General features: G+C 45.2%; 1 protein-coding gene and 1 long non-coding RNA gene across 3 annotated transcripts in view; one reads left to right on the top strand and one right to left on the bottom strand.

Annotated features, from left to right (window-relative positions):
- The window catches only part of ANKMY1 (ankyrin repeat and MYND domain containing 1), a 588,784-nt gene that overhangs the window by 258,686 nt on the left and 316,406 nt on the right, over nucleotides 1–13,692 (bottom strand). For both annotated transcript variants that reach the window (XM_085634115.1, XM_085634116.1), the window contains exon 12: nucleotides 12,775–12,882. In XM_085634115.1, the coding sequence (XP_085490241.1) occupies nucleotides 12,775–12,882 (108 nt within the window). The remainder of the gene's footprint in view (nucleotides 1–12,774; nucleotides 12,883–13,692) is intronic.
- Nucleotides 1–13,692, top strand: part of LOC146785210 (uncharacterized) — a 368,347-nt gene that overhangs the window by 210,089 nt on the left and 144,566 nt on the right. The window lies entirely within an intron of this gene.

The raw sequence follows: 13,692 nt of genomic DNA, 5'->3' as shown, positions 1-13,692 counted from the left end.
TTCGCAAGTATGGTACATTGGATCATAGTAGGCAGGAGGAATTGGGGTAGGGAAATGGACTTGGATAACAGAGGACAGGAGGGACATGGAGAGGTGCACCAAACTGACCCTACAGGGCAGTCATCAGGGTTTGCAGCAGCACAATACACCACACAGGGAATGCGGGATGGGAGTGCAGCATAACAATCCATAGAAAGCAATAGGGAGGGGACAGGACCATGCACATGGACAACAGAGAACAGAGGGGAAAGAGGCAATGGTAGCTAGCTGACCATAATGGACAGTCAGGAGAGAAAGCTGCAGCATAACAGACCATAAAGGGCAGGAGGGACAGATCAGGGGCATTACAATGGAACAGACAAGCCACGAGGGAGGGAATAGGGATCTGCACATGGAAACAGAGGGCTGGGGGCAAGGGGGCAGGGCAAGAGCAGCAAGATGACCAAGGAGGTCAGGCAGGATGGGCACTAGAAACAAGACACACCATGGAGAGCAACAGTGAGACTGATGGCATACACGCAGACCATGGAGGGGAGGTGGGAGGGGGTCAGGAGCAGCTAGCTGACCACACAGGGAAGGTGGAAGGGGCCATGGCAGCACAGAAGACCATGCATGGCAAGCTGGAGGGTTAGTGGCAGCACAATGGCTATGATGGGCAAGAAGGAGGGTGCAGGGGCATGCACAAAGGACGATGGAGGATAGAAGGGAGGGTCAGGACCTGGGCACAGACAAGAGAGTTCATTGAAGGGCCTCACAACAGACTGCGCGGGGCAGGCAGGAGGAGCAGTTGCAGCACAACAGACCAGGGAGGGCAGAAGGGTGTGGCAGTAAAATGGACCATGGAGGACAGGAGGAAGGGGATAGGGGCATGGCATGTGGACAGGCAGGGTGGAGGTGGCATGGACAGGTTACAGTCATCTGACAATGCTAGGCAGGTGGGAGGGGAGTGGCAGCTCAACAGAACACTCAGAGTAGATAGGAGTGGCAGGTCCATGGAACATGGTGGGCAAAAAGGATGGAGCAGGGGCATTCACAAAGACATCGGAGGGCAGGGGGAATGAGAATAGGGGCAGCAAGCTAAGCACAGAGGCTAAGCAGGAGGTCAATGATGGGCCATAGAATTGGGCAATGGAGGGCAGGAGGAGTGGAGTGGTACATCATGCTAAATGGAGGGCAGTGGCAGCACATCAGACCATGCATGGCAGGAGGGAGGAGGCTAGTCCATGGATTCAGACAACAGAGGATAGGGAGGAGGTGGATGGGGGAGCAAGCTAACTGTTCAGAGAAGGTGGGTATTAGGAACTTTATTGTTTTTAAAATGTTTGTCTGTGCGAACTACTTAAAATATGAACAAGTATGCAGAATAATCTCACTTTTATTCAGGAAGAAGAGGACGTTTGTGACTGTGACTCCAGGCTCACTTGGCAGAAACACCCCCTGACCCTCCACCCCCCATCGCAAAATGTAATGTCCGTGAAAAGGGTAGGTGGACGCAGTGTTATATAGAACATAGTGCTGAGAGCACGATTGAAAATGAAAACTAGATATAGTATATGGTATAAACTATGCACCAAAAAGTGTGATATAAGATGAACCGGGGCGTGAAATATAATATGCAATACATTGTGCGCAATGACAGATTAATTGGAGAGCGCGAGATAGCACAGGCACTAGAGCGTGCTATGCGATATGCGCCTTGGAGTGTAATATGCACAGGGCAGTGTTGTGTAACCTAACTAGTCTCTAAAGTTGTAATATAAAATATGTCCTAGGGAGTGTAACGTTGCATATGCACTGTGACAAAGATATGGATCCCAGATTGTAATATGTATGTCATAGCGCTGTGCCTTATAACATAGGCATAGAGGAAGGCACGTTAGATGGGGCAATATAACCCGTGCGAAGGCAAGTGTGGCATGACATATTCATGGGATGGTGTTACAGTGCACATGGGCTAGAGAGTGTCATAGCATACGCACTAGCTGGTGGAATACAACACAGAGGTGTGTGGCACTCGGCGGGCACTGGTGGGTGTAACACAGCATTGGGCTCAGCCAGGAGCACGCTGTGACTCTCAAGTGAGGTTTGTCTCCTTTCTAGAGAGTAAAATAAAAAGTATTACACATCCGGTGGTGGATGTGTGTTTTATTAACCGTGAGGGGGGTTTCTTGCATAGTTTGGTCGAATTTTTGTCGAATCCCCTTTGAATGGCTTGGTGTGCGGGTGTATTAAATGTGCCCGTCAATAGCTACCCATGTTTGTATAAATAAACGACAAGGGTGTCTACTTGGAGAGTACCCACCGGCGGGGGCACCGGGATTGGGCACGGTAGGGCGCCAGACACGTCAGAGCTTCACTAGCGGTGTAAATACATTCCACGTGGATTCATTGTATGCATAGTCGCCTTTTAATGAATATCACGCAAATCGTCATGGTGATAGGTACATATGGTTTGTCCAGGATGTCCTAGGTGTTTCTATAAATATTTTTTTTTAAATAAAAATAAAAAACAAAGGCCGGCCCCGGTGGATGGGGTCCCCGGAGCCATAAGTGGCCTGAGGGGGGGGGAGGGCAACGCAGCCCCCTCCTAAAGAATAATAAAAAAAAAAGGCCATGACCCGGGGGTTGGGGACCCCGGGGCCGATTAAGGCCTTGGGAGGGGGGCCACGTGGCCCCCTTCCAAATTAATTTTTTTCAACAAAAAAAATTAGGGTGCAGGCCCTGGTGGATGGGGTCCCCAGGGCCAATGAATTAGAAAAAGAAGGGGGGCCACACAGCCCTCCTTCTTAAAAAATAAAATAAATAAAAGACCAGCATCACGCCGGAGGCCATGCCCCCTCCTTGCAGCACTCTGCAAACGCGCCCCCTGGCCAGTTGTAAGTTGGGGAATTAATTCCCCTTCAATACTGAGGGTCCCTGAGGGCCAACTAGCTCAACAGGTATCTCCAGTATGCGCCAGGGAGCTCCGTTGCAGACAGGTGTTCTGAGGCCACGCCCCTTTTTACACCTCTATGCAACGCAGCTCTGTGGCGCTTACTGGAGGTACCTAGTGGGCTAGTTTGACCCTAGGGACCCTTAGGATTCAAGGGGACTTAATCTCTCAACTTAGAACGGCCACAGGGCGCGTTTACACAGTGGTGAAGGGAGGGGACGGGGCCTGAGGTGACGTGTGCAAACACACCCTGTGGCGCGTTTTAAGTTGGGGAAATAATTCCCTTTCAATCCTGAGGGACCCTGGGGGCCAACTAGCCCACCAGGTGCTTCCAGTAAGCACCACTGCTCTGCGTTGCAGAGAGGTGGTGCAGGCCGTGCCCCTTTTTACACCTCTCTGCAATGGCGCTTACTGGACGTACCTAGTGGCTATTTTGCCACTAGGGACCCTCAGGATTCAAGGGGACTTAATCTCTCAACTTAGAACGGCCATTGGGCGTGTTTACACAGTGGGGAAGGGAGGGGACGGGGCCTGAGGTGGCGTGTGCAAACACGCCCTATGGCGCGTTTTAAGTTGGGGAAATAATTCCCCTTCAATCCTGTGGGCCCCTGGGGGCTAACTAGCCCACCAGCTGCTTCCAGTAAGTGCCACTGAGCTGCGTTGCAGAGAGGTGGTCTAGGCGTGCCACTTTTTACATCTCTCTGCAACGCAGCTCTGTGGCGCTTACTGGAGGGACCTAGTGGTCTAGTTGGACCCTAGGGACCCTCAGGATTCAAGGGGACTTAATCTCCCAACTGATGATTGTAAGTACTAATTGCAGGATTCTCACACTACACCTCTACGGCACCTGCTTATTACTCTTCAATTTTTAGCAGATTAGAAACTACACGGGGGTCCTTATTACAAGGAAACACTCTCCCCCGTGTAACTCCATCAGGTTAGCACTCGTTCTCCCACTAATTAAACTATTAGGACCTAGGCTTGCCACTCTTCACCACATGTAGTCCAGAGATGCGCACTACCATCCCACTCAGCATGGACTCAACATACAAATTGTTCACCAAGTGTCCAGTGCTTTCACTGCTCACTTTACCGCCAACCATACCTGGCCTATTTCGCACTGCGTTCGGTAGGCTCGCTTTATTTTCACAGAAGCATAATTCAATTAGCCGGAATTCCACTGCGGACTAGATATGCCCCCTTTATTAAATCACCGAAGTTTATGCACTATTATCCTGGTTATATTGTTCATTACCCTCCTGCCCCTTTTTAACTTGTTTTCTTCTTCTCTTCTCTCCCTTTCTGTTCTCATCTCCTTTATCCCCCCTTTGTTTCTCCTTCCCTTGTCCCCCACCATTGCATAATTCTTGGCCTTGTATAGGCTATATCTCAGGCATATACATCTCTTTGTCCTGATGATGATCCCCCTACCTTAGTTGGGATCAAAACGTCGTCACACCCACACCTTGACTCCAATCAGCTAATTAGGAACTATGTGGAGTACAAAATGTTCTTTACATTGTGACTGTTGTAAACATGTATGGTGCCTTGGAAGTCAACTTGGATGCAAATGCCTGTGGTCTGGAAATCTGTTGATTTCCAAACCCCTTTTGTACCCACTGCACTTTGTTTAGATTGTGTTCTTGCTGTTTTTATTGGTTATTCAATAAACACATTGTTTTCCATTTGGATGTATACCAACACAGTTCGAATTGTAGTTCTGTGTCCATTACTTTATGTTCTTTTGTTAGGGACCACTATTTCTTGTAATACATGGAAACAATTTGTAGCTATACATTTATTTAGAACATGGAAGCTAAGTTGTTCCCAATCTGACCAAGAGTGAGGGTTGTGGACATTTTGTTAGTCGAATAAATCCATTCTAGAGATACTTATCTAAGTAAATCCATAGGTATATGTTCCCTTGTTCTATGAGGGCATAGATCCGACTACACTGTATTTTAGGACCGGGAACCAGATCAATTTGGCAATCACATGCCATATGAGGAGGTAAAGTCTCTGCCTGACTTTTGCTGAAGATGTCATGAAAGTGCCACAGAGCTGCATTGCACAGAGGTGTAAAAAGGGGCATGGCCTGGACCACCTCTCTGCAACGAAGCCCTGTGGTGCTTACTGGAGGTACCTGGTGGCCTAGTTGGCACCCGGGGGCCCTCAGGATTGAAGGGGACTTAATTCCCCAACTTAAAATGTGCCACTGGCCCCGCCCCCTCCCTTTACCACTGTGCAAAGGCGCCCTGTGGCACGTTTTAAGTTGGGGGATTAAGTCCCCTTAAATCCTGAGAGTCCCTGGGTCCAACTAGAGCACAATGTACCTCCAGTAAGCAACACAGAGCTGCGTTGCAGAGAGGTGGCCCAAGGCCATGCCCCATTTTACACCTCTCTGCAATGCAACTCTGTGGCACTTATTGGACATACCTGGTGGGTTAGTTGCCCCCCCAGGGACCCTCAGGATTCAAGGGAACTTAATTCTCCAACTTAATACACGCCATAGGGCGCGTTTGTGCACTTGTGACATCAGGCCACGCCCCTTCCCTGCACCCCCTGGTGCGTTGTAAATTGGGGGATTAAGTCCCCTTGAGTCCTGAGGCTCCCTGGGGGTGAACTAGCCCACCACTTACCTCCAGTAAGCGCCACAAAGCTGCGTTGCAGAGAAGAGTAAAAGGGGCGTGGCCTCTGAACACTTCTCTGAAACGCAGCTCCCTGGCGCATACTGGAGGTACCTGATTGACTCTAAATGACTATTGCATGTGAATTATCACTTTTGGAACTAAAATAAGTGTGTTTAGAGTCATTTTAATACCTGAAATTGCCAGTGCCACCTCTCTGCAACGCAGAGCAGTGGCGCTTACTGGAGGTAAGTGGTGAGCTAGTTGCCCCCCTCACTTCACCACTGAGCAAATGCACCCCCTGGCAAGTTGTAAGTAACTAGCCCACCAGGTACCTCCAGTAAGCACCACAGAGGTGCGTTGCAGAGAGGTGTAAAAAGGGGCGTAGCCTCTGAACACCTCTCTGCAATGCAGCTCCCTGGCGCATACTGGAGGTTTCTGGTGGGCTGGTTGGCCCCTAGGGACCCCCAGTATTCAAGGGGAATTACTTCCCCATCGTACAACGCAACAGGGGGCGCATTTGCAGAGTGCTGCAGGGAGGGGGCGGGCCTCCGGCGCGATGCCGGTCTTTTTTTTTTTTTTTAAAGAAGGGTGGCTGTGGGGTCCCCCTTCCTTTTCTATTTTATGGGCCCTGGGGACCGCATCCGTAGGGTTTCCCTGCTCTCGCTTCAATGAAGCAAAGCAGAGTTTGCAATGACAAAGCAGGAGCCATGAGGCTCCCGTCCTGTCATTGCAAACAGCAGTGTCCCATGGTTGGGCACCCCAGGACACTGCAGGAACCGGCTCTGGGGGCTGGCGGTCCCCAGGGTCATCATTGGCTCCAGGAGGGGGGGCCGCGTGGCCCCCTCCCACTTAATGCAAAGCCCCGGGGGGGTGGTGGTCCCCGGGGCTCAGGAGTCCGTAACGGACCCCTTATTTTGAATAATTAGTGCCCTTGGGAGGTGGCGGTCCACGGGGCATGTGGGGGGGCTCGAGCCCCCCACACAGGTTTATTTTTTTATTTTTTTAAAGCCCCGGTGGGTGGCAGTCCCCGGGGCTTGGGTGGGCCTTAGAGGCCCCCCCACACATTTAAAAATTTGCCCCGGGGGGTGGCTGTCCCCAGGGATGCGGGGGGGCTGCATGATTTTGGTCATTTCCTTGGGATTGGAATGTCTCATTTCTGTGTGAAAATGTCCGGGTTGAGATGATGCTTCTCATATGGTACCTGAGAGAGTTCAAGTAGGGTGTTGAATCGTGGTTGGCAAGCCTATGTGGGCACCACTAGTATCAGTGTGAGTGAGGTTTAGTAGCTTCCTGACCACAAATGGAAGTAGTGAGAGAGGGGGAAAAGTGTATACCAATATCCCTGACCAATTGATCCATAGAGCATTGCCCTTGGATAGAGGGTGTGGGAATCTGGTTGCAAAGTTTTGGCATTTTGAGTTTTCGGGGGATGCGAATAGCTCTATTTGAGGAAACCCACATTTGCGTTAGTATGTGAATAAACTCTGGGTTCCCATTCGTGGACTTGTTGCTGCATCATGCTGAGGAGGTCTGAAACTTGATTACTCGTCTCTGGGACATTTCTGCTAGTGGATAGATGTTGTGATGTAGGGGTCCTGGAGGTCTAATGTGGCCATGAAATCTCCCTGATTAAGTAAAGGTATAACCGCATGACTGCTGACCATGCCAATTCTGACAGAATGTATTGATTTAATACTCTGACGTCTAAAATGGGCCTGAGTGAGCTATCCTTTTTGGGGATAAGGAAGTATAGGGAATATACCCCTGTTCCCTGTTGTTGTATTGAAACGGGCTCTTCTGAACACAGTGGCTGTGTTTGGGAGGAGGAACATTTGGAGGAGTGGTGATGAGCTCCACACAGTAACCATGTTGGACAATATCCAACACCCATTGATCGGTGGTAATGTTCTTCCATTTTGGCAGAAACAAATTGAAGAAGTCCCCCTACAGGTGTTAAATGTTTGGGGAGAACATGACTGAAGTCATTGTTTGGTATTGGGGTTATTGGCTTTGCCTGTAGAATTTCCACGACTACTGGCTTTGAAATTATTTCCTCCTTAGGATTCTCTGTAAAACACCCTTGAAGGTGAGGATTGGGTTTGGTCCTTGTATGAGGCTGCTAAAGTGTCAGTAGTGGCAGACCTAGCACCCTGTCTAAATGATGGGCAACGAAAGGAACCACAAAATGTTGTTGTTTGAAGCGCCAACATAGATTTTGCCACATTTGTGTCTTTTTTAAATCTTTTTGAGGGCAGTGTTAACCTGAGGCCCAAAAAAGTGTTCTTTGTCAAATTGTAAATTTAGGACAGCCTGTTTACTCTCTGGATTGAAACCAGACACCCTAAGCCAAGCGTGTCTGCAAAGTAAAATACTAGTATTTATAGTTCGAGTTGCAGAATCGGCTGCATCAAGGGCACATTTAATGGAATTATTTGAAATTAGTTTGCCTTCTGTAACTAACTCCTGTCCTCATGTGGGGGATGTTGGGGGAGACCCTCAATTTCATTCCAGTGTGCTTAGTTGTAGCGAGCTAAAAGGGATTGGCTATTTGCTATTCTCCATTGGTTTGCGGATTGTGCCACAACCCTTTTGCCAGAAGATTCGATTCACTTTGATGCTTTGTCTGGTGGAGGAGCATCTCCTGCTCTTTTCCTAGCATTTGCTACAACTAAAGAGTCAGGTGTAATTGACCTTTAATGAATATTGGGTCTAAAGAGGCTGCTTTATACATTTTTATCTATTATCGGTGTGATAATGCAAGCTTTAACTGGGTCTTTAAATATTTCATCAGCATGATGTAAAACCCCCTTTTACATTGACAAATACTGTGTTCCTATTTGAGCATTAGTAAGAGTTTGAAAGAGAAAATCATCATCAATGGGATCCTTATGTAAAGGGACATGTTGGAAGGCTGCTGCCCTAGCAACTAAATCTTTAAAAGCTGAGGCATCATCTGGTGGTGAAGGCCTTGATGGATATAAGTCACATCCCAAAAGTCTTGTGGTTGTGGATAATCTATTAAATCCTCATCTGTGTCTTCAATATGTGAAGGGGATTGATGTGGAGAAATGTGCTCCTCATGTGACTGAGGTGAAAAATGAGTAGGTGGAGCCACAGGTTTTTGTGGAAACATATGTAGAAGTGGCTGTGTATGGCTAGTGTCTTTGTCTTTTTGATTTTTAAGAGGGGGTGGTGAAGTGTCCAGGGCTTCTTGAAAGGACAAAGGCTTCTTGGAAACTTGAGTTTTTGGTGGCTGTACAATGATTTTCTTTGTGCCAGACTGTATCTGCAATGTTTTTTGCTTTGGATAAGGTTTTTCGGCCCTCGCCTTGAGAACTGGTTGGGGAGGTGATTTTCATTCGACGACAAACGTCTTGGGCCCAAAAGAGAAGGGTTTAGGTGCAGAAATTGCTTTTAGTTTCGTCAGTATGCTGACTCGGGTCAGAATCAGAAGTTTTTTGCTTTGGGCCGAAGACTCCTTTGTCAGATTTAGAGGTGGAGGCTCCTGCTCAAAGCCTTTCTTTCAGCGCCAAGCCCGAGGGCGTAGCTTCCGAAGAGGATTTTAGGTGCGCACCATGGCTTTATGCAATGACGGCCTGTGAGCAGGTTTATCGGTGGAAAGTGACTTTTTAGGTTTTGGATCAGGGGCAGAGGTACTCATGATCTGACTTTCTTGGAAGGACTGAACCATTTCTAAGTCTTGTTCCTGTTCGGATTCAGAACTGTAACTGAGGATGGACACAGATCTTTCTTGGGCTGCAAACGCCTTCTCATCTTCATCGTCTCACAGACCAAAAATATCATGCATGTTTTTGGTGTTCCTGCTCTGCATCTCGAGACTGCGTGTATGTCGGTCGCAAAGAGTTTTCTTCGACTGGAATGACTTACATGCTTCGCAAGTGTCTTCTTAATGATTGGGCAAGAGGCATAAGTTCCAGACCGAGTGAAGATCTGTATGAGGATATTTGGAATGGCACTGCAGGCAAAAACGCAACGGATTGCGGTTCATTAGCAGCTTATTTTCTTGCTAAGCTGACTGAGTGGAAAAGATGGAGTTGGGCGTGGCCCATAAGCCGAGAGGTTATTCAACAATCCCAACCCATTGAAAGTTTTTGAGACGTAGTATAAACTACCTGATTGAAACAAAACTTTTGAGACGTAGCATAAACTACCTGATAGAAACAATACCGTTGAATGTAGATGATTAGCTAACAGAACGGAGGCCGAAAACGATCTCGAACCAGAGTAAGAGGGAGTACATCCGAAACCGTCCGTGGAAAAAAACAATCTGAAGATGGAGTTGATACCCATGCGCGGTGTTACCAAAGGGAGGAACACATAGCCTTGTGACTCAAAAAAGAATTCTTTGAAGAAAAACAACTTGCAATCATCTGAGCCCAACACTAGATGGTGGATTATAAAAAGCATGTGTATCTACAGCCAGACTTGCCTTGAACTAAATGTTACATTTTTCATCAAGAAAGGATGGAACACAACTGTGAATTATGCTGTGTATAATGACTACACTTTTAAACTAAATCCTATGTACAACCAGGAGCCAGTGGAGTTGGATAAGGGATGGAGTAATGTGCTCTTTAATAATTTAGGCTGCTGCATTTTGAATACATTGAAGTCTCATGGATAGTTTATTTGACAGAGTGAGACTGACTTTGTCGCTCATAAGAACTTTAAAATACTTGCTAAACTGATAGCTTCCTGTCTCAAGTCTTTTATCCCATACCTAGTAATGAGTTTCCTTGTTTACATTTCACAAAAACCAAATGCAAGCTTCCTGGCAGAATTTGCAGTTTTCAGCAGATTAAAATCTGCCTACCACCCTTGAAAAACAAAAAGAGAATAAGAGAACTAGGGGCAAACTGCACCTCAGTTCTCATTTCTTTGGCACTCGTACTTCCCTGCCTGCAAATACCAGGTCTTTAAGTCAGAGACCTGGCAAAGGTTATTACAAACCAAACACAATAAGATGATGGACAGAGGGCTGACACTTTTCAGCCACTCACCCCCAGTCACAGATCTGGGTTTAATCCATTATCATTCTTCTGCTAACTAAGCCACCCAGTTTGGACCCAGCCATTTGCAAATCAGTCTTGACCCTGTGCCTTATTGGAACAGTCCAGCCCGAACTGCCAGTCCAGGTCCTTCCTGGACAGGAAACATGCATCCTGGGACCGGTTTCGGAGTTTCACTCCACCTCAGCCAAGCTAGCTGGAATCCAGTGGCAAAGTAAGCAAGGGACCCACGTCTGGGCATACCCTGGACACTTATTGTTATTACAAACAACTGCATGTCTTCCTCTTTCCATAGCAATTAATGGGCCCATAGCCACACTCATGCACTACCTGCCTGGAACAGGTGGTACATGGGAGCTGGTGTATTTGCAGATCCACGGTGCAAGTGGTAGGGGGAGGCATAGTGGGTGGTGGGAGTGCTGAGGGCAGAACTTGTGAAGCAGGAGGGTGTGAGTGGGCCGCGTGCAGCAGCTGCCCACAGTATAGCATGAGACTCAGGGTCTGGTGGTTTTTCAACTATGACTACTGGGTCTGGTATTCTTGGATCCTATAATCTGGGCCCAGAAATCCTTCAAGAGATACCACTCCGGGCCACTAATAATAAGGACCCTAATCCATATAACGTATAGGAGTAAACTTATCCTCCCCTCCTTCTGTGACAAAGTCTATGCCTAATTACTAATATTTAATATTTTATAGCCTTCTCCAAAAAATAAATCCGGCAACTAATGGTATTACGATTTATTCCAGCCCTGGCAATTGTGATTTCAATCCTGATGGACAGACTCGTAGCACCTGCTGGTAACATTGTTATGACATAAGACAAAAAAGCCATTAAGGAAGTGTGCAGGCTTAGTACTGTTACAGTCATAGATGTAATACTATATTTCAGACAAAGGAGATCGTGTGAGCAGCAACTGATACTCTCAGGCAGATTAGATAACTATGTCCAAGTATATCAAATGGCCAGAACCCTCTATAGATGAATTGCTGTGCCATATCCGACTGCATTTCTTCCTATTTGCCTGACCCCCAACATCCATCTGTAGCCACCCAAAACATTACCAAGTACACACTTCAGGTTAACATTGAAGGATACTTGTTTTCCAGTTCCTTATTCATTCTTCATTCGCAGAGGGCAGAAATGACAATCTGAAATCTTTGCGGCACATCTGTATATATAATCTTATATTTCAGTTTGTGTGATTTTTGCTGTGTTCTCTATTTTAAATCACTTATCACATTGCTTCAAATTTCCTGATCAAATAAAAAAGTAACATGCCACTTCTATGTTATTATGGAATTGATAATTCCTTCTTCAGCCTTAATTCTTATAAGGTAGAAGAAAATTTCTATTTGCAATGTCTAGCAATCTATGGGTTTATGACTTTATGTTCCATCTGGGGTGATTTTGTTGGGTTCTCTTTTTTAAGTGCATTTACCATTTTTTTAATATTCCTACTCAGCTATAATGTGACTTGCAAATTCACTGTTATTATAAACTACTTATCATGATGGGTTGTGCTTTCCCGTCTTTCCATCTTATTAAGCTATTTTCTCCTAGTATGTGGATTTTCGAAAAACATGAATAATAATCATGAACTGGCCATAGACATTTATATACTGAATAGATTAGGTGATATACTCAAGCAGTATCAGCATTACTGCAGAAAGAAAACTATTATGGCAAGAGTAATACTAAGTTTTACAGGTAAAGCGAGTAGCAATCGAATTACTATGCCCAATTACATTTCCACAAACTCGAGAAAATTGCAGTAAACTAACTGTTTGAAAAATTCTGAATTTTAGTTCATGGAAAACACATCAAATTTCGCAGGTTTCAAATGGTACTTTCAGTAAAGTCCTACCAGTGAAATTTAGAGCATTTGGCCTTTAATGAATAGATATAGCATGCCCTGAAATAGCAATACGAAGTGTGGAATTGTAGATAGAGTCTCGGATGAAGATTTGTTCACTACACAATTCATATTATCACCGCTACAATAAGATATACAAATCAAATATTGATACTTATAGAATATGAATGTTTGCCACCTTAAAAAAGCTGTACATTTTTCAAAAAATCTAGAAGAGGAACACATTTACAAAGTATTTAATAAAAAACATCAGGGTAATTTATATGTGAAATGTGAAATAAAATAAGAAGTCAGTGATTCCTTACCGGATCATTACCACTTGCAATTGCCAAAGAAAGTGGTGAATGGCCACTCCACAAGGTGTTTGTGTTTGCTGCATGCTTTAAAAGGAGGTGAACAATATCCCGGGCTCGCTGTAAAAAGGATTATGTTAATTAGATAAAAAGAGTTATCACAAAAATCCATGTGTTTACTATATTTTCCATGAAATGTGAAGATTTTTAATAAGAAGAAATTTTGAAATACGTACAAAAATATTTTGGTTTCTTAAAATATATGTCATGCTTCAAACTTCTCAATTTACATATCAAAATAACTTTTTTAAAGAAAACCTAATACATTAACGCCACAAACATCTACAGCTGAAAAAACTGACATAGATAATTAAAACCCAGCAGTAAAGTAACAATATGTTCTGTTTTAATACAATGTATGCAAAAATGATGCAAGAAACTGTGTGTTTGGATTTGGCCATTTTGTTTGATGCTTATTTATGAATAAGATAGAAGGATACAGACCCACAATCTCGCACAAAAATTGTCTCTGTCTTTATTCCACATTTGTACAGCGATACTAATAGAGTCATTTGTACGAAGATCAGAATAGTTACATTACATACTTAATTGTACTTTTTGATTGTTGTGGGGGTTGAAATGAATGTAAAACTATGCAAGTCAATTAGATTTTCAAATTTTGTAACAATGCAATTTCTGACATCAGAAACCATGATCAAATCCTGAACTATGAGGCCATTCCACCCTGGACAGCATCAGGAGAAAAGTTCAAGCTGTGAGATTTTATTTTCAATAATTACATTTCATTTGTTTTCTAGAACTCTGTATAACATTTTTACAATGGAGGCCAGTGAAACATAAAATTGATGTGATGTCTGAGTAAACAAAAGTAAAGATCTTTTTTGCCTGATTTGCGCTGTACATAGATTG

The sequence above is a fragment of the Triturus cristatus genome, chromosome 11, assembly GCF_964204655.1.
Source record: "Triturus cristatus chromosome 11, aTriCri1.1, whole genome shotgun sequence".
In the NCBI taxonomy this organism is placed as follows: Eukaryota; Metazoa; Chordata; class Amphibia; order Caudata; family Salamandridae; genus Triturus; species Triturus cristatus.
Note: the sequence above shows the minus strand (reverse complement) of the source record. Positions and strands in the feature narration are given on the sequence as shown.